This window comes from Musa acuminata, chromosome BXJ2-2 (assembly GCF_036884655.1).
Source record: "Musa acuminata AAA Group cultivar baxijiao chromosome BXJ2-2, Cavendish_Baxijiao_AAA, whole genome shotgun sequence".
Taxonomy (NCBI): domain Eukaryota; kingdom Viridiplantae; phylum Streptophyta; class Magnoliopsida; order Zingiberales; family Musaceae; genus Musa; species Musa acuminata.
Window position 1 is genome coordinate 24,931,493 of NC_088339.1, and position 22,745 is coordinate 24,954,237.

Consider the following 22,745-nt stretch of genomic DNA (forward strand, 5'->3'; position numbering starts at 1 on the left):
TTTTCTTCATATTTATTAACTTTATGTGAGCTTTGGGTGATTCACCTCTCAAAAGTTACCTTCAAAACCACATGATTTCAATTCCTACACCAACTTCCTCATCAGTCATTCTGCCGGAACAGTGAAAAGGTAGGTGAAAACATGAATTCTACCACTTCAAACATCTATTTAAGCCCCCCTTCATCTCCCTACATTCCTTCCTCAAAGAAAGATCATCTTTCTTCTCTTCCATCATTCTTGTCTCCCACCTCACACTCTTACTGTTCCAGGTATCATTTTTATTTCTCTCATCCTCCACTGATCATGACCTTAGTCTTGGAGATTACAGTAGACAATATCTTTTCGCTTTGCAGGAGAATGGCTCTTCTTGGTCTTGCTCTGGTTGCCTTTCCCTCGCTGTTCTCTGTTGCAGTTGGGTATGGTTATGGAGGGGGGTGGTCTGGCGCTCATGCTACCTTCTATGGAGGAAGTGATGCCTCCGGCACGATGGGTGCGTTCCAGAGTAGAAGAAGAGCCTGATATCGATTTGTCATGCGAGAGTAGTGTGCTCACTGAGCTGCTGAGTTCTTTGGCGTGCAGGTGGGGCTTGTGGCTACGGCAACCTGTACAGCCAGGGCTACGGGACGAACACCGCGGCTCTGAGCACCGCCCTCTTCAACAATGGCCTCAGCTGCGGCTCTTGCTACGAGCTCAGATGCGTGGACGATCCACAGTGGTGCCTTCCAGGATCCATTGTCGTGACCGCCACCAACTACTGCCCACCCAACTACGCCCTCCCCAACAATGCGGGGGGTTGGTGCAACCCTCCTCTGCAGCATTTTGACCTCTCCCAGCCTGTCTTCCTGCACATTGCTCAGTACAGGGCTGGAATCGTGCCGGTTGCTTACAGAAGGTTGGTGTTTCAGATTCATAAGCAGCACCTCTTACATCGTAGTAAACTGTTCTGTCCCGATGTGTCGATTGTTATAAGTTCGTCCTGCTTCTTTCCTCCGTGGCCGCATCGTCTACCTTCTCCCTGTCTTTGTTCTGAGAGGTCATTCACTTCGTCTTGGACTGCAGAGTGCCATGCAGGAGAAGAGGGGGAATCAGGTTCACCATCAATGGCCACTCCTACTTCAACCTGGTGCTCATCACCAACGTGGGGGGAGCAGGAGATGTGCATGCCGTGTCCATCAAAGGGTCCAGCACTGGGTGGCAGGCCATGTCCAGGAACTGGGGCCAGAACTGGCAGAGCAACACCTACCTCAATGGCCAGGCCCTCTCCTTCAAGGTCACCACCAGTGATGGTTACTCTGTGGTCTCGGACAATGTGGCTCCTTTTGCTTGGTCTTTTGGCCAAACCTTCAGTGGTGGCCAGTTTGCTTAACCTGCCAACCTTTACACAGGGAGGTACTAATGCATCATGCAGTATAGCAGCACTAGGTGAGAGGAGCTTATTTTGCTTTGGCTCTTCGACTTATTCAGTATATAGCTTTAGACTGAGCTTGAAGGAGAAGAAAGGGATGGGGATTTCTTTTCCTTCTGGGAAGAAGTTGGCAGCGGTGGTGGACTCTGACCACCCGCCAAGTTGCAGATGGGTCAACTCCTTTTTGGTTTCTGATTTCCTTTTCCTGTTTCCTTGATATCAGCTTGGAAGATGAAGTTCCTCTGAGGAATCACTTCGATTAGCTGTTTGCTTGAGAGTTGTTGTAATATTGAGTCTTGTGCATGGAAGTGATGAACTGAGACTTCCTATCTGGTAATGGAAATAATATTATCTTCTGAGCTTTGCATTGAGACTAACAATCTGCTTAGATTGCCTTGAGAATGAACCTTGGAATTGCATGGTTGTATCTTAAAAGTTCAATATGACAATCTGCTTAGATTGCCATGAGAATGAACCTTAACAGGAAGCTATTACTCTTGGCATTGCATGGTTGTATCTTAAAAGTTCAATATGGCAAGTCATGCATCAAGGAATCATCAGTCTAATACTACTGCCAGGGATTGGGCATTCTGTGAGTATTTGTAGTTTCCTGAAGTACCATTATTTTGCTATTTGACCAAATAGCTGTCAGATGGAGTGCTCAGAGATTTAAGAGAACAAGCAGGTTGGTGACAAGGTAGTTGAGTGAATTAAAAGTAGGGAGTTGGATAACCTGGCTTTCTAATTTAATGAATCAACAAGTGGATCTATTTTGAGATTGATGCAACACTGAAGAAGCAGAGTCTACTAAGATCACTGACAGAATCCATTAAATGCAAATGCTCATCTCATATCTACCTCCATCATATAATAGCACAACAAACATGACCCCAATGATTGAAACTATTTTGGTTTGCTCTTATGAGGGAGATCTTTTGAAAGATCTATACTCTCACTTGATTTTTTAGAGAATTGGACAATGATAAGATTAGAATTTTTGATATCATAAAAGTTTCTCACTGAAATGGTAGACTGATCCATATTCTCTTGAATTTTTAGAACTTGGACAACAAAGAGAGCAGCATACTATTGAGTGCATTCAATGGTTCAAGTCTGTGCTAAGAGAATGAGACTACCATGATATGCTCAGCTATAAAAGTTAATTATTGACAATTTATAGCTCTAATTTATTTGGAATTCTAAATCAATAAAAGTAAGTTCATTTCTGTTCAGGAAAATCATGCTTTATTTTTTTCCCCCAGAAAAGAAATCAGGCTATAAGTTGCTTACACTAAAAAGAGCATATGTTTAACAAATTTGTTTACATAACAAAGGAGCACAAAAGCATGCCAACTAAAGAGTTTATATAAGTGAACAACAATAAACTGATTGGAGGAAAGTTTATGAAGTTTTCTTTCAAGGAGAATTTAACAGCTACATTTAAGAATTCTGATGTACAGTAACCCTATGTTTCCACTAAAATGGAATCTGATTAGCACTGAAAACAAGAAGAAAATGCTTAGGCTTTATACAAAGTCACAAATAAATCACAATGAAATCACATCACCTGAGACAAACATGAAACGATCAGGAATAACCACATCTGGCATATTAATTTCGGAATAGCAAATGAATTACACAAGTTGCTGAATACAGAAAAAGGCAAAAAGAAAGAACATTTATTTACTGAATTCTTTTTATTTGAAATTCTCAGTTTTGAGTACAGACATAATGGCCATTCAGTACAAACACAATGTGCTATACTAAAAGTTAAAGTTAACGGAACAGTTTGAATATATCGTACTAATTTGTACATTACAATTTAGACTTCCAAAACAGATTAGTGATACAGGGTAATCCACCTGATGCTTTGGTGTCTAGCTTTAACCGATTCCGGTCCAATAATCACAGACTGAAATATAAAGAACACCAATCCAACTAAATTGATGGTGACAGTCTCTCTTTTCAAGCAGTCACTAATCTTGTGTGTGTTTTTTTTTTATCCTACAATCCCCTTGAATCACCAATAGTCATCACAAGAGCAACATCCGCTTTCAAAACAATGGAAGCGATTAGCATCTCTAACAACTAATTTTCTGTTTGTCACAATTGAAATAAGTTTCATGGCAACATGGCAATCATCACACATCCGAAGGTTCTTCATGACGTAGATTGCTGCTCCTGGTGGCATGCGAATCACTCCAAAAGCAATAGCTAGTTTCTCACTATGGTATCTAAGATATTCTTCCTTCTGTTCATCCTCCACATCATGAGATGCACAGGCAATATTGGGTACATAGCCAATCAGCTTTATTTCAGTTATAAGTTCTGCTACTTTCTCAGTAATCTGCTCCATCCAAGGGTGCTTCTTATCTTCCGAAACAAAAACATGGGTCTCATTCCCTATCTGTATCCAGCTGACTCCAGGTTCTTTCTTGATGTCTCTTTGTCTCATAAGTTTCCGAACCTTTACGACACCATCCCACCTTCTTGCCTTAGAGTACATGTTCGACAATGAAATGTATGTTCCTACATCATCGGGATCCAATTGAAGTATGTGCTCAGCAACTTTGTAACCAAGACCATGATTCCCATGTACCTGGCAAGCACTGAGAAGAGTTCTCCATGCCACAATGTCCCACTCAGTGCGTGTGTCTCTCATGAATCTGTCAACCTCATCTAACCGCCCAGCTCGACATAGGAGACCAACCATGCATGTATAGTGCTCTTTTCCAGGTTCTATTCCTAATTCTCTCATGAAATGATTCAGATAATAGAATCCTTCATCTACTAGTCCAAGATGCGCACAAGCTGATAGCACCCCTATAAAAGTTACACAAGTTGGTGTCTCTTCTTCCGCTAACATGTTATGAAAAGTTTCCAAAGCTTCCTTAGCAAACCCAAAATTGGAATAAGCATTTATAATTGAATTCCAAGAAATAATATCTCGGTTAAGCATGCTTGTGAAAGCTTTAGTTGCGTCATCAATGCTACCACTTTTAGAATACATGTTAATCAAAGCATTACCAACACTAAGATAAGACTTACATCCTGTTTTCTCAGCATGGCCATTCAGTGCATCACCACTTCTTAAAGCCGACAAACCTGCACATGAATTCAGGGCGACCGCATATGTCAACCCATTGGCCTGAACACCATCATCTGCCATCTGTATGAATAACTTGAGGGATTCTTCAAAGTGACCATTTTGAGTGCAGGAAGCCATGACTGCTGTCCATGAAACCACATTCTTGCCCGGCAGCTCATGAAAAGCAAGCACAGCATTCTGGACATCACTGCATTTTCCATACATGTCTACAATTGCACTGCAAACGAAATCACTGAACTCCATTCCTCTTCTCAAAATTTGACCATGAATTTGGCCCCCAAATTTTGGATCTTTTGAATCAGTACAAAGGCCAAGAACAGAAACATATGAGACGTGATCCCACTGGGCAATCTCCTTCACCATACGACTCAAGATGTTCTTAGCTTCACTCTGTTGTCCATTATCCAAAAAGCCATTGATCATGGAATTGAACACGAAGAGGTCAAAATCTGAGCCACCCCCGAAAACACCCAGAGCAGATTCCATATCTAAACATTTGGTATACATGTGAAGCAGTGCGTTCCTGACGTACGAATGTGAGACCAGTCCAGATTTCAAGACATAAGCATGACATTGCCGACCCTCATTAAGAGCTGAAATATCAGCACAAGAAGCCAGGGCAGTCGTGAAGACGTACTCATTTGGATGAAACAACAGTTCCCCGAAACTCATCAGTTTGAATACAGAAACAGCTTGCGTGGGAAATCCACCATGTAAATAACCTGCCATGAGCAAATTACAGGAAACACCGTTTCTCTCAGGCATTTCGTCAAACAGTTGACGGGCAGCACTCAGCCGATCGCACTTGCAGTACAAGCCTAGTAGATGATTCGATTGCACAACGTCGAACTGGGAGGTTTTGATCAAGCGGGCATGGACGGCATTCCCTAAAGCAAGATTCTTAGACTCCGTGGACACTTTCAGGATATGGAGGTCGCTTTCCCGAGGAACAGAGGCTTGAGACGAAGGCACGGTGTGCATGAGAACGGCCAACCCGTTGGCACACGGCCGGTGGGTTGGCGTGGACTTTGGTCTCTTGCGCCGGGCATTGAGTGCTCGGAGCACGGAAACCGGGCACCTCGCCGTTGCTCTCCGCTGGAAGACGGATATGTTTTTGGTTGGGGGCGCCTCAAATCCTGTGCTTGCAGTAGTGTTGCGATGGGCACAAAAACTAGTGTGGAAAGCAGCGGCGTCAATAGGATAAAAGAAAAAGAGAGAGACTTCCAAAAACTAGCCGAGCCGGTCCAACCGAACCGGGTAAAAGGTTCGGCATGGGGCCTCCAGTATAAAAGGAGTCCCCGCCCCTCTTCTCGGTTGTTTGGTTGCTTCGGCGAGCGAAGAGGCGGACACGGCGGAGTGGCAGTAAGGGCTTCAGGTGAGATCCTCTCTATTCTCCTTCATCCCTCCCTCAAAATCCTTGATCTATTCCATGATCCGATCGTCCCTCCAATCTCCTTCGTCATCTCCATCGTATCTCGATCACATTCCGATTGGGTTCCCCCTGATGCATCGATCTCACAGTGTGCTTCCGTCAAAGTTTTGCCCTAAAAGCCTTCCCCACTTCCGCCACGGCCACTTCATCCAGGGAATCACATAGGAAAGAGTCAATTATTTTACTGTATCAATCAAGTTTATTGGGGATAAATAGAGAAAGGTTGAATTGTCTGCAAATCAAGTTTCTGTGTCACTCATAGGATCAAAATTTATAATATACAAGTTGTGATTGATTGAGCCAAAAGTGAAATGAAGAGGGAACGACGACAGCAGCAGTAGAGAGGCTTCGATCGCATGCAAGTTGCGGAGTTAGGCCTGGATTCTGTGGACACACTAATATTTACGTCTAGGCAATATACTGATACTGATTTTTGTTGTCCTCCAGATATTCCCGCTCGATGAGGGACTCAACCCTCTTCTTGATCACGGCAGGATCGGGCAGGACGCGCGGCTGCAGCTGCTTGGCGACCTCTGTGACGAGGCTATTGAGATTCAACACCCGCTGGGCTTTCATGACCCTGATAATGGCAGCATCGATTTGATCTTTCCTGGCTTCCTCCACTTTTTGGCGAATCTCCTGCTGCTCCGACTCCGACTTCTCCTCTGCTGCCGCCGTATCTATCTTAACTTGGAACAAGTTGCTTGTGAAATTGTCATTGACGCAGAAAACATCATCCTCTGCGATATCATTGTTCGTCGGATTCTTACAGAGCACATTCATGTCCGGAACACAAGCAAGAGACCAAAGGCACCGCTTGAGATCCGGCAACGGTATCGCAGTTGCTTGTTGGATGTCCTTGCAGCTCAACCGGTCTGCTGAATTGAACAGCACGAGAACGCACATTTGGGATGTCGAAACATTCAGCTCGTGCTTCTGGCCGTTTCCGAAGGTGGCCACCACATCGGCGGTGCCCAGGTCAGTTTGCCACGTTAGTTTCCGGCATGCATGAGATCCGAGATAATATGCTCGAAATTTCTCGCAAACATCATGGATTTCATCTGGAAGCTTGCATGCAGTACTTGGTCGGGATGGCCATATTGCACCGGTGAGAACCTGGGCAGCCAGAGTCGGGCCTTCCCCAGCTTCTTCATCAACACCTTGGCTGGCGTAGAACCCTCGCATGATATCCTGGGAAAACTTGATATCTGTAAGCATCTCTTCGAGTTTGGAGGTGTAGTTATGCCCACACTCAACTCTAAGCTTCACTATCAGACTTGTCTCGGCATCATCTGAAACTGCTCTCCCCGAGAGCAGTCGATTCGCCAGGTTTTGCTTGTGATACTTCTCGAACACATCCTTCTCTTGCAGGTACCGGAAAAGCGTCATCGCTTTGTGGAGGACGATCTCTACATCCTTTCCGCCGTCTCCCTCCGAGACTTTACGGAGTGTGTCGTCGACGTATAAAGAAATGAATTCTGGAGACCTGCTATTGAGATTGATAAAATACTCGAACGAAGTACTCACAGCAGTTTGGAAAGTCTTGTCGTCGCCGAATACACCAGTGATGATCTTATCATACTTATCCTTCTTATCCAGAAGCCGCTGAACAAGGTCCACAGGATTCCTCGAGCTCGCTGCATCCGTTACCAGCTGCTTCCCTGTTTCCCGAAGGTGTGAAGTCATGAGATCGCGTATCGTGGAGACGCCTCCGGCACATCGCCGGAGCAAGCTGTACATTCTGCCCAAGTCTTCATACTCGTCACGGAGAAGCATACTGACGAGGCCAGAGTCCATATGGACCAGTCTTCTCATGTGTTTAGCAATCATCTCCTCCTCCACGATGCTAAGTATTTTTGGTTCAGTTCTATCAGCCAAATAGTGAGAGGCCCTCTCCTTCTCTTCCCGGAGCCGCCTCTCGACCATTTTAAGATACTCCCTACAGTCACAGCATTCGATAAGCACCTGCGACTCGCCAGCATAGAAAATGGCCGAATCATCCAAAAAGGGCTTCTCAAAATCCTTCTCATACAATGAAGGTTCCAGGTACTCCATTAGCATCTTCGTGTTCTTCACCGAATCTCGAATTATGACTTCGCCCATCCGCTCTCTTTGTATGATGCGGAGAAGTGCGTCGGGTAACCTGGCCTGGATTTCCTTGGAGTTAATGACGTTGTCTCTCCACAGAACCAATCCAAGTCTGAGAACTGGCGTCTTATGAGACTCGGAAACGTATGCAGTGTCCATGAGAGCCAGAACATCTCGAATCACCGTCAATGCCTTGTAATGCTCGAACCATCTTCTGTTCAGTTCCTCTAGAAATTGATCGTCTCGGGCAGCCTCAATCGATGCTGATACTTCTTGTAGGTGCCTCGTCAAGGTGGTCACCAGACCGGAGTACAGCTTTTCTCCAAATCTATGGAGCGCCATATTGTAAGCATTCCTGGGTCCATTACAAAAGCACAAATCAGGATCACAGGTCAGTAACACACTTTCCTGACATCAATCTCAAGGTGTCCTTTCTCTCATGCATGAGGTCTCACTTAGTTGTATAAGTAAACATGTCCCTCTGATTCTTAACATTCATTCAATCAGCAATAGTAACAATTAATAGAGTACGAAAAAGGGCAGCTTCAAAAGCGATGAAGCAGAAGCAGCAGCAGCAGCACCTGTGGAGCACTTCAAAGCTGAGGCCGTCGTAGTTATTGTTCAAGATATTGCGAATACCGTGCTCGAGCATCTTCCATGTCTTATCGGCGTAGCCGGGGTCGAGGATCACCGGGTTCTTGAATGGCTCGATGCCGAAGTTACTCTTCCTCGGGTGGTGGCTCATCGGGTCCGGATGCGGCTTCCGGTCGGAGGGAGGTGGGCGGGGGGAGGGCGATGAGGCCCTATGAAGAGCGAGGGATTTGGTTGAGAGGGAAGGAGGAGGGCTTTTGTTCGAAGGCGTCGACGGAGGGAAATAGAGGGAGCGAGAAGTTTTGGTATTAGTTGATGACGGTTTCTGTTTTCTTTTGTGATTATTATTATTTTTCTGTTTTATTTTTTAAATAAAGTAAAAAGTTTATTATTTGTTTTTTTTTTTACATTTGGCAATCCCTTTCCTATTGGTATGCTTTAAAAAAAATAAAAATATATTATTTTATTATTTATAATAATAATAATAATAATATTATTATTATTATTTACAACTCTACCCCCTTCGTTGTTTCGAAGATTGCTACTTCCCCTCCACTTCTCCCTCCCACCCTTTTTGTCACCCATATTCTCTTCCATTTTCGTCTTCTCCTGCTTCTCTTCCTTCTCCCCCTTTGTTTCATCCTTAGTCTTCCCTATCTTTGTTTCCACTCACTCCCTTCCTCCTCCCCTAGCTCTCATCGTCCTATGTTGTATTGATGTCGCTTGTTGCTATAACATCGTTGGTTATCCATGTCACTCGCTATTCAATGAGAAGAAAAGAAAATTGTTTACATTCATTTATAAAAGGTGTCCTCAAAATATTAGATGTTCTTAAAATAAAATTATAAATAACAAAAAAGTAATCAAATAATTTTTTTTAAAGTAACTTCAGATTAATATCTTTGATGAGAGATTGAAGGAACTAAGGATCTTAGGAGTGTTTTTAGATAAATTTACTCAGGCTTTGTTGGAAGGTGATAAGGAGTACATAGTCAGCTAATCGTTATTCAACACATAACAATCCGGGGTGGAAGGAGAAGGCGAAAGCCATCATCGACTCATTTGCCCACGTGGGCAAGGGTCCAAGGCACGAGGTTATGGGCTACTTTCTCTTTTCTCCCGCATGATTAAGAGGCCAAGAAGAAGCTATTAGATGCAGTTAGAGATTGTCTTCCCATATAATATTTTATAAAATATTTTATTCATTTACGACCAGGTATAAAAGCTCATCTTTAACACAATGAAAATGGTATGATCACTTTTTTGACCACTCGCGTCTACACTCGTATACCTCATATTACTAACTTGGGTGTTGGAGGGATCAGATTAGGAAATCTCTCTCGACCTTAGTCTTCGTATAAATGACACATCGAGAGCTCAACGTTTCCATCTCAAAGACGCCTTGGACAGCACTACACATATGGGTCCAAACCACATTGGGCTGACTAAGATGTCAACGTTTTCTTCCCATAATATTTTGACACTAGATTAAGGCCCCAATGTACTAGGAACACCTATTTGTTGACTCTATCAATAAATACTCAAGTGAGGAGGTTTTACTCCTGAACCATAATACTTTCACCTAAGAGGGACAGTAGCCACCCTTTTCGCATATGGACACATCCATCGTAGCACAAGCGTCTATGCAATACTGACGTATATTCAATAACTCAGGTCTCTGACCCTCAAGGACGACCTCAAGCCATCTATTCATCCTTGTCGATGTGTTCTTGTATCTCACTCAGCAAGTATAAATGCTAAAAAGCATAATATAGGTTGGTGCTTCACTTTTGCCGTAATTACCCTAACAAGCGACGCCACCAATTCAATCATGGTCCCTAGCTCAACCGCTATTAGCACTGTCACCCATTATGGTTCCCCCACTCGATGTGGTATCGACATCCTAGGAGCACTCGAGACTAATCAAACCACTAGCTGAGAGGATACTTCGATTCCCAACCATAGAATTCAACGGACCACATCACTACTCTATCTTGCCTGAATCTGAGACCTAATCGATGAATTCAATATAGGATTCTCTACGGATCCAACTACGATAGATAAATCGATGTTTGGAGGAGATACGATGAGAGTTTCAACAATTAAAAAGGGAAGTGCTCGTCAACCCCACCTAAGGTTGGTTGTCATTCACATAGAAAATTCAGGAGGAGCCAATTCTAGTAAACTTTCGCCCCTCGTTATCAGAAGCATTCAGTGGTAGTGCTAACCCGATAGAGCACATTATAGCTTTCTGTGCTTAAATATTATTTTATGACACTTTGAATGCTCTGATGTGTCATAACTTTTCGACCACGTTAAAAGGCCCAACACGAGAATGGTACACTCGTGCTTTTCATCAGTTCTTTTGGCCAGCTTACAAGGCCATCAATGGTAATACTTCTCGAACTAAAGCAATTGGAGAAGGAAATGCTTATAGACTTCATCGCTCGATTTATGAATAAAATCTAAGGTGTGATAAATGTCCATCAGTTACTCATAATACAAACCTTCGTGATGAAGCTCAAGCCCTCTCACCTCTTCTAATCATTGATAGTGAGACCACCGGCGATTGTACCAAAGGCATATCAAATGGTCAATCAATATATTATTACTGAAATAATGGTCTCGAGTAAACGTGAGTCACGCAAGAGGCTAAAGCAGGAGTAGCCACAATCCACCCTAAACCCAAGGACACCATCGTAAAGGAGAAATAAACGACTTGAGTTATCTCGCTTAAGATTCGAGCAAACCCCCCTAGATATAACTAGAACTAAAGTTTTTCTACAAATAAAAGAGAAGAAGCTCTTAAAAGACCTTCATCAAATAAAGATTCAGTTGACAGAAAGAGACAAATCCAAATACTATCAATTCCACCAGGATTATGAAAAACCAGATTGAAAACCTTATATATATCGGGGACACCTCGGATAGTTTGTATGAAAGCACTAAAAATCTTTACCCCGAATTTAGGAGCCAATAAAGGATAGATTAATATCATCCGTGAACTTACCTCGAGAGAGACAGATGATTAGTCAACTCTCACAGGCTTTGTGAATTTATGCGCACCGAAAGGTTCAACTCCTTCGCCTTTCTGAGCGCAGATAGAAGTGATGCATTCTGCCATGGCGACAAACGAAGCTTCACACGGGCCTCCTCCGTAGTCCACTAGTGTGAAGTCAGTCTTCCTTGACACAAAGCCAAACGCCACTTGCATCGAAGAAAGAGACAAAACAACCATCACTCTCTAATATAAACAACAAGGGTGGTTGTTTAATGGCAAGTTCTTCATCCTAGTGTCCAGGAATTCTCTCAGAATGCTGCAAGTAGAATATAAGTTCTTGATTCGATTGAGCTCAGCTTCTTTGATCATTTCACATTTCTAAATATATTTTACGCTGGCTGAGAAGTCAACTTAGAATATAATACAAGTCACCAAACAACTTCCTCGTTTAATGCATTTAAGCATAATATTTCCATACTCAACATCATCATGGTGTATGTTTATAAGTTGCCTCCTCGTGATACAATGATTCCCAGCATGTGCGGATAAATATAAGCGCAAATGCTATATATTAATTGATTGGCGGAATTCATCGCTCGATATATGATGGTATGCATGATAGTATAATCAATGATACGGAGGCAGATCTGGCAAACGATTGGGCCACATGAACACCGATCCCAAAGGGCGGCTAGGGAATATTCTATCCAGGAGAATATTATCCCTCATTTTTCACTCATTATAAAAGCTTATCTTTGATATGATAATCAAGATTAGTTTTTTTTTATTAAATCTTTTTCACTCTCGTCGAAATTGATTTGAACGTTGAAGAGACTAAGTCGAAAAAGTCATCTGGCCTTCATCATCATGTAGGTCAGTCATGAAGCACACTCAGATGTGCCTCAGCCCCTATAAGAGTCGTTAAACCACCCAAACAGTAACTCACCTCTCTTGTGCACATGGGCTCTAATTGTGTGAAGTTGATTTAGATGTCATCGAAGTTTTCCTAATATTTAGAAGGGTCCATGTTATAAGAACGTCAGCTCGCTGACTTGCTCAACTAGTGTTCGAGCAAGGATGATCCATCCTTGACTTATAATACCTTCACTCATAAGGGATAGTAGTTGATGTTTTCAAATCTCGATGCATCCATCTTAGCACAGATCCCAATACAATATCAGCATCTATTTAATGACCTCGACTTCTTTCCCCTAATGGGGATCCTGACCCACATACTCGTTCTCACTAAGATATTTTTGAACATCAACATCACCTAGAAAGTATAATATTAACAAGGATGATGCACATTATTGCCCCACTCTTATCTCAGCTAGCCAAATCAATGGCTCCAGCCCTTCATAGCTCGTAGTCCCATCGATACCGGCTAAGGTCATTTGGCCTATAATGATGCCAATCCCTCAATAATGCCTAAGGTCGATTGAGCATTTGACAAACAAGGTGCTTCAGTCACCTACCATGGAGTTTAGCCGACCTTGCCACCCATAATCTATCTTGATCGAGTCTAAGGCTACGCAATCAGTGGATTCCATAAATCATACCCTTTAAATGTAACTACAATTATTTAAATTCAAGAGAAGCCAATTCCCATCAATTTTTATTTGTCGACTTTGTAGGTGTTTGATGGTGGCACAAACCCAATTGAACACATAGTGGCTTTTCGTATTTAGATGATGCTATACGACTTATTAGATGTCCTGATATGTTGTACCTTCCCCACCACACTACGAGTTTGCCTCGAAAGTGAAATGCCCATCTACAAGTCATTCTCAATGATTTCCTTCACCCAACTAGCCAAGGAGCTTAAGCAATACTACATTATGAATGTGTGTCCCAAATGCCTGTGACAACCCTCTTGAGACTTTAGCAAGCAAAGAGAGAGAGACTGATGGGGAGTCTTTACCATTACCAGAGGGGTCAGTGGAGAGATAGATTGATGCCATAATTAGTAGACTAGTGTTCGGAAAGGATAGCTCATCAATCCACAAGGCTTATGTCAAGCCACCATCAAGAAGCACTAAAGAATGGATGATAACTTAGAGATAACATATAAGGAAGAAGAAGTGGGGGTACCTTGATTTAAACAATGACAATGCCCTGGTGGTATCTATGAGGATGATTAATGCTCTAGTGAAGAGAGTCATGGTTGAAATAAGAAGCTCCATCGACATCCTCTATTATGATGCTTATTAGTACTTGGGTTTGACGACTAATGACCTTGCCTCGATGGTCTTTTCCTTGATGGGATTCATTAGTAATTTTATCTCTCCTTTGAGGATCGTCAATTAGCACATCATATTTGGGAAAAAGCTCTACTCAAAGACGATCTCAACCAAATTCATAATAGTGGACATTCTCTTAGCATACAACATGATCATAAATCAACCAACATAAAACAAATAAGAGTGGGTGTTAACCGAGGAGGGTACAACTCATTGACTTCCTCTAAAGCAACATGAAAGTTTTTATGTAGTCATCGAGAGATATGCTTAGGATTGATCCCAGCGTGCATTAGCACCATATGAACATCTCACTGAGGCATGACCAGTGAAGTAGAGGCCTCAAAATTTTACTGTTAACCATCAACAAGTAGTCAACACCAAGTAGATAAGTTGTTAGGTGCTTGTTTTATTTTTGAAGTGCACTATCTTTAGTGACATTTCGTATGGGCTTAACGTTACCATACTCAATATGCAATCTCTGAGATATTAGATGGACGAGGGACTATAGATATATGGTAATTGAAGACAAATATGTCCAATAGATTAGATCCCATACACCGTTTGGGGACTATGGCATAGTGGCCTAATACGTTCATAGTCGATGAGTCGAGTAAATTATTATAAAGATAATAATTCACTATATCAAAAGGAGTTCTAATAAGATCGACTTACAACCAGCTCGGTATCAGGCCTAGAGGGTCATAAACATATGATGGATATTACGACGAGTAGAGTATGGATATGAGATATCCACGAAACCCATAATTTGGATCATATAGATGAGATCCAATGAGATTATGTAATTGGATAGAGTTCTAATATCCAATAATGATATAATCAATTAAGGGCTAAGCTGCATGCACCTTTATAAATAGGAGGAACCTCACGGTTCATAGGCTAGAACTACTGGTGATCACCCCTCTTATTCTCCTTAGCCTCCTCTCTTTTTTCCTTGACTCCGGTAATATTGTGCTGCACATAGAGAGAGAGATCTCGTAGTAATCTAAGGAGTGTCATCGTTGCATCAGTCGTATGGATTATCGCTATAGAGGAGTATGTGAGTTCTCTATCTTCTCTATCGAATCTAAAAATTTTAAGGATATACGATCTGCCTATGTAACACTTCTCACATGATATGTATGGTTTTGCGACTTTCTCATCTACCAATCGTCGCATAATGATCAAGTACTTAACTTTAGAAAATATGATTTTGTTTTTGTTTTCTACTATGCATGAGATATCGATCCGTGATTTCCCAACATAAACATTCTAAACGTTGAGAAAATTTTAGATGCACCTTAACCCAACAAAGTGTATCTTCAAGGTTAATTCAAAAAAGTTCATTATGCACTAATAAAGAATAGGCAGAAATCTTGAGAAGATATGGGCCATATTAAAAATGCACCCATCTCGATCGATCAAATAGGTTTAACAGTTAATAGGTCGACTAATACCCCTTAATCGATTCTTGTCTCAATTATGTGGCAAATGTCTTATGTTCTTCCGAGCATTGAAAAACCTAAAGGGCTTTGAATGAATAAAAGAGTACTATAGAGCCTTTGACAAATTAAAGGATTACCTAGCCAAGTTGTCGTAGCTCACCTCTTTGAGCTCGAGGGAGATCTTAAGCCTATATCTAGCTACTATCAAAATGGCCATCAATTTAATTTTATTTTGATAGGATATTAGAATTCAAAAGCTTATCTACTATATCGATCATATTCTAAGCGAAGCCAAGCTACCGTACCTACTGATAGAGAAGTTAACATTTATACTAGTGCTAAAGCTACGTTTATATTTTTCATCTTATGTGATTTATATGATTACTAAATAGTCCCTTCAATATGTCCTTTCCTAACTCCATGGGTTTGGCTAACTATTTAAGTGGTTGGGGTTACAAGAGTTCAACATCCATTACACTAATAATAACCATCAAAGCCCAAGTGTTGATGGGCTTCATCTCCAAACTCACCCAATCACCACTCGGGAACATTCATGTCACCTCCACATAGATACCATTTGTTGACGAATCAATCACCTCGATCGACGGTTACAAATAAATCTACGAGCAAGCACTCAAATTCAAATTTTAAAATATATATTTTGTAAGGTCTTTAGCTTCTTCGTCACTTACCACTTAAAAAAATATATTCAAAATTCATCATCTTCAATAATAAATATTTTATCTAAAAATATTGAGATTCAGTTCAAAAGGACGGTTAGGAAATTTTTTTGTCCAGAAACATTTCATAAAATATTTTCCTTTTATATATTTTTTCTTAATATATTATAAAAAAATATTTTTGGTATGATAATCGAGATTAGTATGATCGCATATGTGGGTCCCTTCCTTCTAATCAATAGGAAGGTAGCATTCGGGGAAGAAAGAAAGGGTAACAGAGAGAGAGAGAGAGAGAGAGAGACAGAGGTGTGTGGGCTGTTTCATGCGTACGACGCCAAGTCATTCGCGGAAAAGGCCACCGTGAGGGGGTACAGTCAGCATCGTTACCTGGGCGAGACGAGAGGGAGAGGGAGAAGGCCGCTCGGCACACGCGAGGGCGAGGGTTTCTCCACCCCGCCCCCCTCCTCTCTAACACCAAGCAGAGCAAGCAGCAGCACTAATCCCCCAAACCAACACACCGACCCTAATTCAACTCGGCGACGCAGGTGATCGTGGCTTCTCTGATTGATCTTTGTCCCCTCGATCTCTTCTTTTAGGTTGTGGCATGGTTTCTTGGTTTGACTTAGTTTGTCGTGCTTCGTTTTCCTTGGGTTTAGACGCGACTGTGATGCTCAATGTCAAGATTTTAGTTGGGTTTCGAAATGGTAAAACCGGATTAACGCAGTTCCAAAGCTCAACCTTGTTTCTTTTCGGATCCGGAAACTCGGAACTCTTTTTTTGAAGGAGGAAAGATTGAATTGCTGCTTCCGAAATGTGCCGTTGTCCAATCAATTGTTTCTATTCGATTTAATGTTAAAAAGGGTGGTCTTTTATGCAACCTCGTTATCTAGACGAACTAAACTGATTGCGAAACTTATTGAGATGTTCTTTCTGGCAATGCGGTCTCACTAAGAAAGAGTAGTTTGGTAGGTTATTCGAGGACAGCTTGGAGAATGGTGTCGGACGATCCCTCTACTACTATTAACGAGTCAAATGTGGCAACTGAGTCGACAGTTGGCGGGTTGGTCAATAACTTGTCACCGCAGTTTTAAGCTTTCTTATCTGTTATTGATAACCGGAGTTGCTTGATGTTGCTAGATCTGTGGTGTTCTTGTCTTTGATATTGTTTGACTATATTATGCATGTGACGGTTCTGGTCCCTCAAATAATGCCGTCTAAAGTTTGAGCTACATGGATTGCTTGACTTATAGGGCAATAGTAAAGATTAAAGTATGTATATTGATCCGTGGAACCCTGCAGCAGCTTGCTGGCTGTATAAAGATACTAGCTCAACCTAATCTCTACCCTGTGAAGCAACCCAAGTGCTTCCATCAGGGGTTCATTGGGAACTCTTCTCTCTACATGCAGTGAAAGTCCTTGATGGATAAGAACATGTTTATTTTGAAGCACTTTAGGATCTTAATGTGTCAAAAGTTTCATGAAGCTTGCATTGTCTGCTGAGATAGAATCATTTCGGTTGGTGGTTAAGGTAGATATCAGTATTCATATTGGCATATCCAAAGATCCTATAAGATCTGTTGGGATAGTGCATGCAGCATACGCTTGCTAAGTGGCTTCTAATTTTGTGCACATCAAAGCCATTAATCCTCAACTTGAAATATGAAGCCAAACAGAGGCATCTCCATGCAAGTCGTTTAACCTGACCCATTTATACAAATTAGGACATGCATGCAAACTATAACTCACAATAAGTCAGTGTGCTTTTAAACTTTCAGTATGATTATGACTTATATTGGTGATCTATTAACACTTGATCTATCTTGTAGATTACTTGTATTTGCAGCTGGTTCCTAAGAATCTTATCAGATAATTCGTGACCCATTATCTTTTTCTGTTTGTTTCAAATCTAAATTCTGAGATGCTTGCTGTTGTATGTCTCTTTCTAGCAAAAAGAACCAGAGCGGAGTTCCAAAGAAGATACATAAAGCTGAAAGAGAGAAACTTAAACGTGACCAGCTGAATGAACTCTTTCTTGTGGTTGGTCATGTAGTTGGTAAATGTCTCTTTGGTCAGTTACAATATATGTGTATGGTAATTATGGTGCATATTGCTGTGATCAGAACATAATCGACACGTCACCGAGGAGTATAGTTTTAATGTTCTTCTCAAGATCATATATATTTTTTTGGATTCTTTTGATGGAATATTTTTCTCAATATATGTAGACCATATATTGTGGTGATTAGAACTTAAGTGTGAGGCTTGATGGTATCCCTATTGAGGTCTGAAAAAGTTTATGGGACAAGTAAATAGCTTGATTAACTAGCTTATTTAACAAAATCATGATATTCAGAAGGATGTCTAATGAATGAAAAAAAGTTTTTTAGTGTCAATTTACGAAAATAAGGATAACATACGAAACTGTTCAAATTATAGAGGAATTAAAATCATGATTCATACTATGAAACATTAGGAAAGAGTAATCAAAGTAGGATAAGGCTTGAAACAAATATATCTGAAAATCAATCTAGTTTTCTACTTGGAAGATTAATCATAGAAGCTATTTATTTATTAAAACAATTAATGAAAAAAATATAGGAAGAAAAAAAGTTTTGCATATGGTTTTTATTTACTTAGAGAAAGCTTGTGATAGGATTCATAGAGATTTATTATGATGGTTTTTAGAAAAGAAAGATATATATCCATTAATTATATTAATGTTATTAAAAATATGTATAATAATATAGCTACTAGTTTTAGAACTATAGAGAGTGTGTCTAGTGAATTTTCTATTAGTATAGGATTACATCTAGGATCTGTATTAAATCCTTACTTTTTCACATTAATAATAGTTCACTTATATGATAGACTTCCTTGATGTATGTTATTTGTCGATGATATTGTCTTAGTTGATGAGAGCATAAGTAAAATTAATTATAAACTTGAGTCATGAAGGTAAGCTTTAGAAATTAAAGGTTTTAGATTAAATAGGACTAAAACTAAATATATAAAATCTAATTTTAGTGATTCTAGAAATAGACAGGAGAATATAGCCAAGTTGGATGGACGAGAAATTCCGTTAAGGAAAAACTTTAGGTATCTTGGATCAATTATTCAATAAGATGGACAAATCGATAAAGATATTACTTAAAAAGTAAAAACAAGATGGTTAAAATGATAAGGGGCATCAAGAGTTTTGTGTGATCATTGGATACTTTTGAAATTAAAAGAAAAATTTTATAAGACAATTGTAAGACTAGTAATGCTTTATGAATCTGAGTGTTAGACAGTTAAGAAACAATACATACAAAAAGTTTGTATTGTCAAAATGAGAATGTTGAGATGGATGTATGGAGTTACTAGGAAAAATATGAAAAAGAACACTTTTATTCATGAACAACTAAATATCGCTTCGATAGAGGATAATATTAAAGAAAATCATTTAAGATGATATGGATGTGCTAAGGAGACCTCCGGATGCGATAGTCAAAAGAGGTGAAATGATGAGTATCAGTGGTACGAGAAGATATAAAGGAAGACTTGAAAAGACTTTAATATAAACTATAAATAAAGATTAAAATAATCTAAATATAATCAAACATATGACCTTTTACATATCTCAATAACGGCAAAAGATTCATATAGTCGACCCCAAATAATTGGGACTTACGGTTTTGTTGTTGTTGATGTAGATGTAGATGATTCCTACTAGTGAATAAATGTTTTTCAAATTTTACTAAAAGTTCATCTTTCCAAATATGCTTCCTGAAGAGTTTATCAACATGCTTTTATGATTACCATCAATGATAGCCACTTAGAAGCTCTTTCAAATCATCTAGGGAGTCCTCAAGATCTTGAGTCAGAATATTTTGTCTTATGCAACTCATTAACCTTCTGCTTGTGGAAAATTCAGTGATTTTGCTAGCCTCCATTACCTTTTAAAATTTTCTTTTGAATTCTTTCAAAGAGCAAACTTGATATAAAAATCTTATCCTATGCATTGTTTTTCAAAGCCACATTATCCCTAAGCAGTATATATCTACATACACATAGCATAGTAAGCCCAGCCACCAGTTTTGTGCATTACCACCATATACATGAAGAAGCAGCTGTGTTTAACAAGAAAACCATTTGTCATGTCTGAATATGTTTTTCTCGCTACAATACATACTAAATTTACATCTTTATGCCCATCTTGGTAAACATAATTTTCATGTGGAAGGTTTTGTATGTTTTCTTGAATAAGGAGCTTCATCCCATTTTAATCTCTATGTGCAGAACCAGACCGACAAAACAATTGTAAGGCTTCCATATTGGGTGATACTGCCTGAGTACTAAGATATCTCTTCGCGCATGTAGAATCTCTCAGGAAGGAAAATGCAGCTCTGCTATCTGAATCACACTATTAGTATAAAACCTAACTGTCGACCCTAAATCTTAGAAATGTTGTCACTTTTGTATGCCATGGATATACATAAATGTCGATAGAAACTCCACTGCATAAGTTAATTGAAATATCAAAACTTGCAAGGTGATTTTATTCTACTTTGTTGATTAGAGAAAGACCACATTTTATACCATGCGGCAAATGAAACTTTACATCGTTGTTGGCATCTACTATAAGACTGCAGAAATTTTGCCATTGGTAAATTAAATATCTCTAGCAATTATGTGCTTAGCACTGAAGTTATTAGTTAATTTATTGCCTGCAAGATGTTGGTATACTGGCTCATTTGTTCAGACATTTTTAGCAAATTCCAAAAAGATGCTCACTACAATCTAACTTCTTTTGATACCACTAGAATTCTGCCAATCAAAATGGTTCATGCAGTAAATTCTGCAAGTCTGAAACATAGTATATTATATATGTTCTAGAGTTCATAATGCAAAATAATCTAATTTCACAACCTTGTGCCTAATAAGAAAATGATTCACATTTGATTTTATAGTTCTTTTTTGCTACAGATACCAATGGGCAACACATATGGCAGTTTGTCATGGTGCTGTCATTAATCCAATTCTGATCATCTTTTCTTGGAACATTCTTTCTAGTTTCTTTTGTTTTTGGAAACTGCGGGACTGTGGCTGTGATCCGGACAATGACTTTTGTATGTTGTCTCCTGGTTGGTCTTACAATTTCTAATGCTGGTTTTGCGTATATATATCTGAATGTGGTGAATGCATCAGGTTGCCACGGAGAGGAATGAGCTGAAAGATGAGAACACTACATTACAAGCTGAAACATCCCAGCTCCAAAAGGAGCTGCAGGGGAGATCGAGTTATAATCCCACATGGAGCAACAACATCAATTCAATGACTCCCACTCAGCCGCAGCCGACTGCCACAGGGCTTCCAATGCTGCATCAGCCAGTTGCTATTGGATCCACACAAGCAACCCCCATTCGGCAGCTCCAGCACTTTTCCGGTGGAAAGAACAAGCACTCCACCACCAACGCCGCCTGGTCCTTCCCGGGTGATGAGACCACATGCCGGATATCCGACTTTGTCGGACTTGCGGTCGGGTCTTCTCCTTTGGACTTCTCACCGGAATCACAAGAAGAGAGATGTGGCAGCTGTGGCATTAGCACTAGCAGCGAGGAGGAAGGATGTAATAAAGCATCAACTGGTATATCACTATAATCAAGAAATGTACATTGCAAATCCGATTATTTTTTCCCCATTTGTTAATGATCAAAATGAAGAATGTCACTGACGCATTACAAGAATTCATGAATGTGATGTTGCCAAAGGCAAAACGGTGAGTTTGTGGGGAAGCAGTATTGATGGCTTGAGTTAATCTGTATATATGTATTTCTCTGAATCATTGGATTCAGGCTTCTTTCATCTCATTCTACCGAAGGTTTTGTTTGTTTGGTACTTTTATGACATGTTTATAGCTGAGAGAACCTATCATGTTTCCAACCAGAGTTTAAATGGTTGTCTCGCTATCGTAATTTCTCATTGACCTTAATGTTTAATAGGTTGTGGCGCCAATTCAGCCTCAGCCTCACACGGTGGAGGGCCCCACGCCGAGCCCGCTGCGCCTCAATGTTCGTGCTCGTACCGGCAGCCGTCAGATTAGGTGCGCCCATGGCGGTCCCCTCCTCGGTCCCACGGCGTGTCATTTCCACTGCGGACGTACAGTCACCTCGTCTCCGGTCCCAGCCGAGGACACAATCGTCCAGCTTTTCTCGGCGGCTAATTTGCTGCAGAAGGCTCGGTAGTCGGCAACCATTCGATGCAGCTTTAGCCTCTCTTTCTCCAAAGTTGATTCAGTTCTGGAGACGTCTGCGACGTTTTTGCTTTAGCCGAAAAGCTTGACATTATACTGCAGCGTTTGGACCTGCCTATGATCCTTCCTCCCTTGCTCTCTCTCTCTCTCTCTCATACTTTTCTGACGCATGGTAGATTTTGTTGTCATCGATCACATGGTGCAATGATCCCTGTCCTCCTTTGGTTATGCCTTTCGTTTTGGTCGATTTAAATCTAGTTGTTTGGACGTCAGATTCCTTAAAACAAGCTTGCTACAATGTGTCTCTAACAAGATTGTTTCCTTGGTCATCATTTCCTCTTCCTCTTTTTTCTTCTTTTGCCTTTCTTTCTTTCTTTCTTTCTTTCATTTTGAGGGAAGAGTCTCTGAATTGGCGTTTTGCAAGTTTACCATGCATTCCTCTAGGTGTTCTTTTTCTTCTTTGTCTTGTTTCATCTTTTTATGAAGGATTCTATAGGTTTTCTTATTGTGCATATCGAGTAATGT

The 22,745-nt window shown here is 40.6% G+C and overlaps 4 protein-coding genes across 6 annotated transcripts; 2 read left to right on the forward strand and 2 right to left on the reverse strand.

Moving 5' to 3' along the window:
- Positions 1 to 220: 220 nt before the first annotated feature.
- On the forward strand, positions 221 to 1,741 carry LOC135605535 (expansin-A10-like). Its single transcript, XM_065095735.1, has 4 exons — positions 221 to 269; positions 354 to 490; positions 580 to 892; positions 1,060 to 1,741. The coding sequence occupies exons 2-4, from the start codon at positions 358 to 360 to the stop codon at positions 1,364 to 1,366; spliced, it is 753 nt and encodes a 250-aa protein (XP_064951807.1). The 5' UTR covers positions 221 to 269; positions 354 to 357; the 3' UTR covers positions 1,367 to 1,741.
- Positions 1,742 to 3,067: 1,326 nt separating this feature from the next.
- Positions 3,068 to 5,669, reverse strand: LOC103976402 (pentatricopeptide repeat-containing protein At5g39680). Its single transcript, XM_009391593.3, has one exon. The coding sequence runs from the start codon at positions 5,493 to 5,495 to the stop codon at positions 3,426 to 3,428; it is 2,070 nt and encodes a 689-aa protein (XP_009389868.2). The 5' UTR covers positions 5,496 to 5,669; the 3' UTR covers positions 3,068 to 3,425.
- A 470-nt stretch (positions 5,670 to 6,139) lies between these two features.
- LOC103976112 (cullin-3A-like) lies at positions 6,140 to 8,779 on the reverse strand. Its single transcript, XM_009391301.3, has 2 exons — positions 8,616 to 8,779; positions 6,140 to 8,389 (listed from the first exon to the last, which is right to left on the reverse strand). Exons 1-2 carry the CDS (start codon positions 8,777 to 8,779, stop codon positions 6,355 to 6,357), a joined length of 2,199 nt encoding a protein of 732 aa, XP_009389576.2. The 3' UTR covers positions 6,140 to 6,354.
- A 7,519-nt stretch (positions 8,780 to 16,298) lies between these two features.
- Positions 16,299 to 22,389, forward strand: LOC135585714 (uncharacterized). 3 transcript variants are annotated; one of them, XM_065095737.1, is made up of 5 exons: positions 16,299 to 16,533; positions 16,950 to 17,048; positions 21,041 to 21,096; positions 21,176 to 21,614; positions 21,970 to 22,389. In XM_065095737.1, exons 2-5 carry the CDS (start codon positions 17,021 to 17,023, stop codon positions 22,068 to 22,070), a joined length of 624 nt encoding a protein of 207 aa, XP_064951809.1. In that variant the 5' UTR covers positions 16,299 to 16,533; positions 16,950 to 17,020; the 3' UTR covers positions 22,071 to 22,389. The 3 variants fall into 3 exon arrangements, 2 of the variants coding, with proteins under 2 accessions (XP_064951809.1, XP_064951808.1); XM_065095736.1 differs by having other exon boundaries at positions 16,300 to 16,533; positions 16,958 to 17,048; positions 21,970 to 22,388; XR_001976651.2 differs by lacking the exons at positions 21,041 to 21,096; positions 21,970 to 22,389 and having other exon boundaries at positions 16,309 to 16,533; positions 16,958 to 17,048; positions 21,176 to 21,840.
- Positions 22,390 to 22,745: the final 356 nt, after the last annotated feature.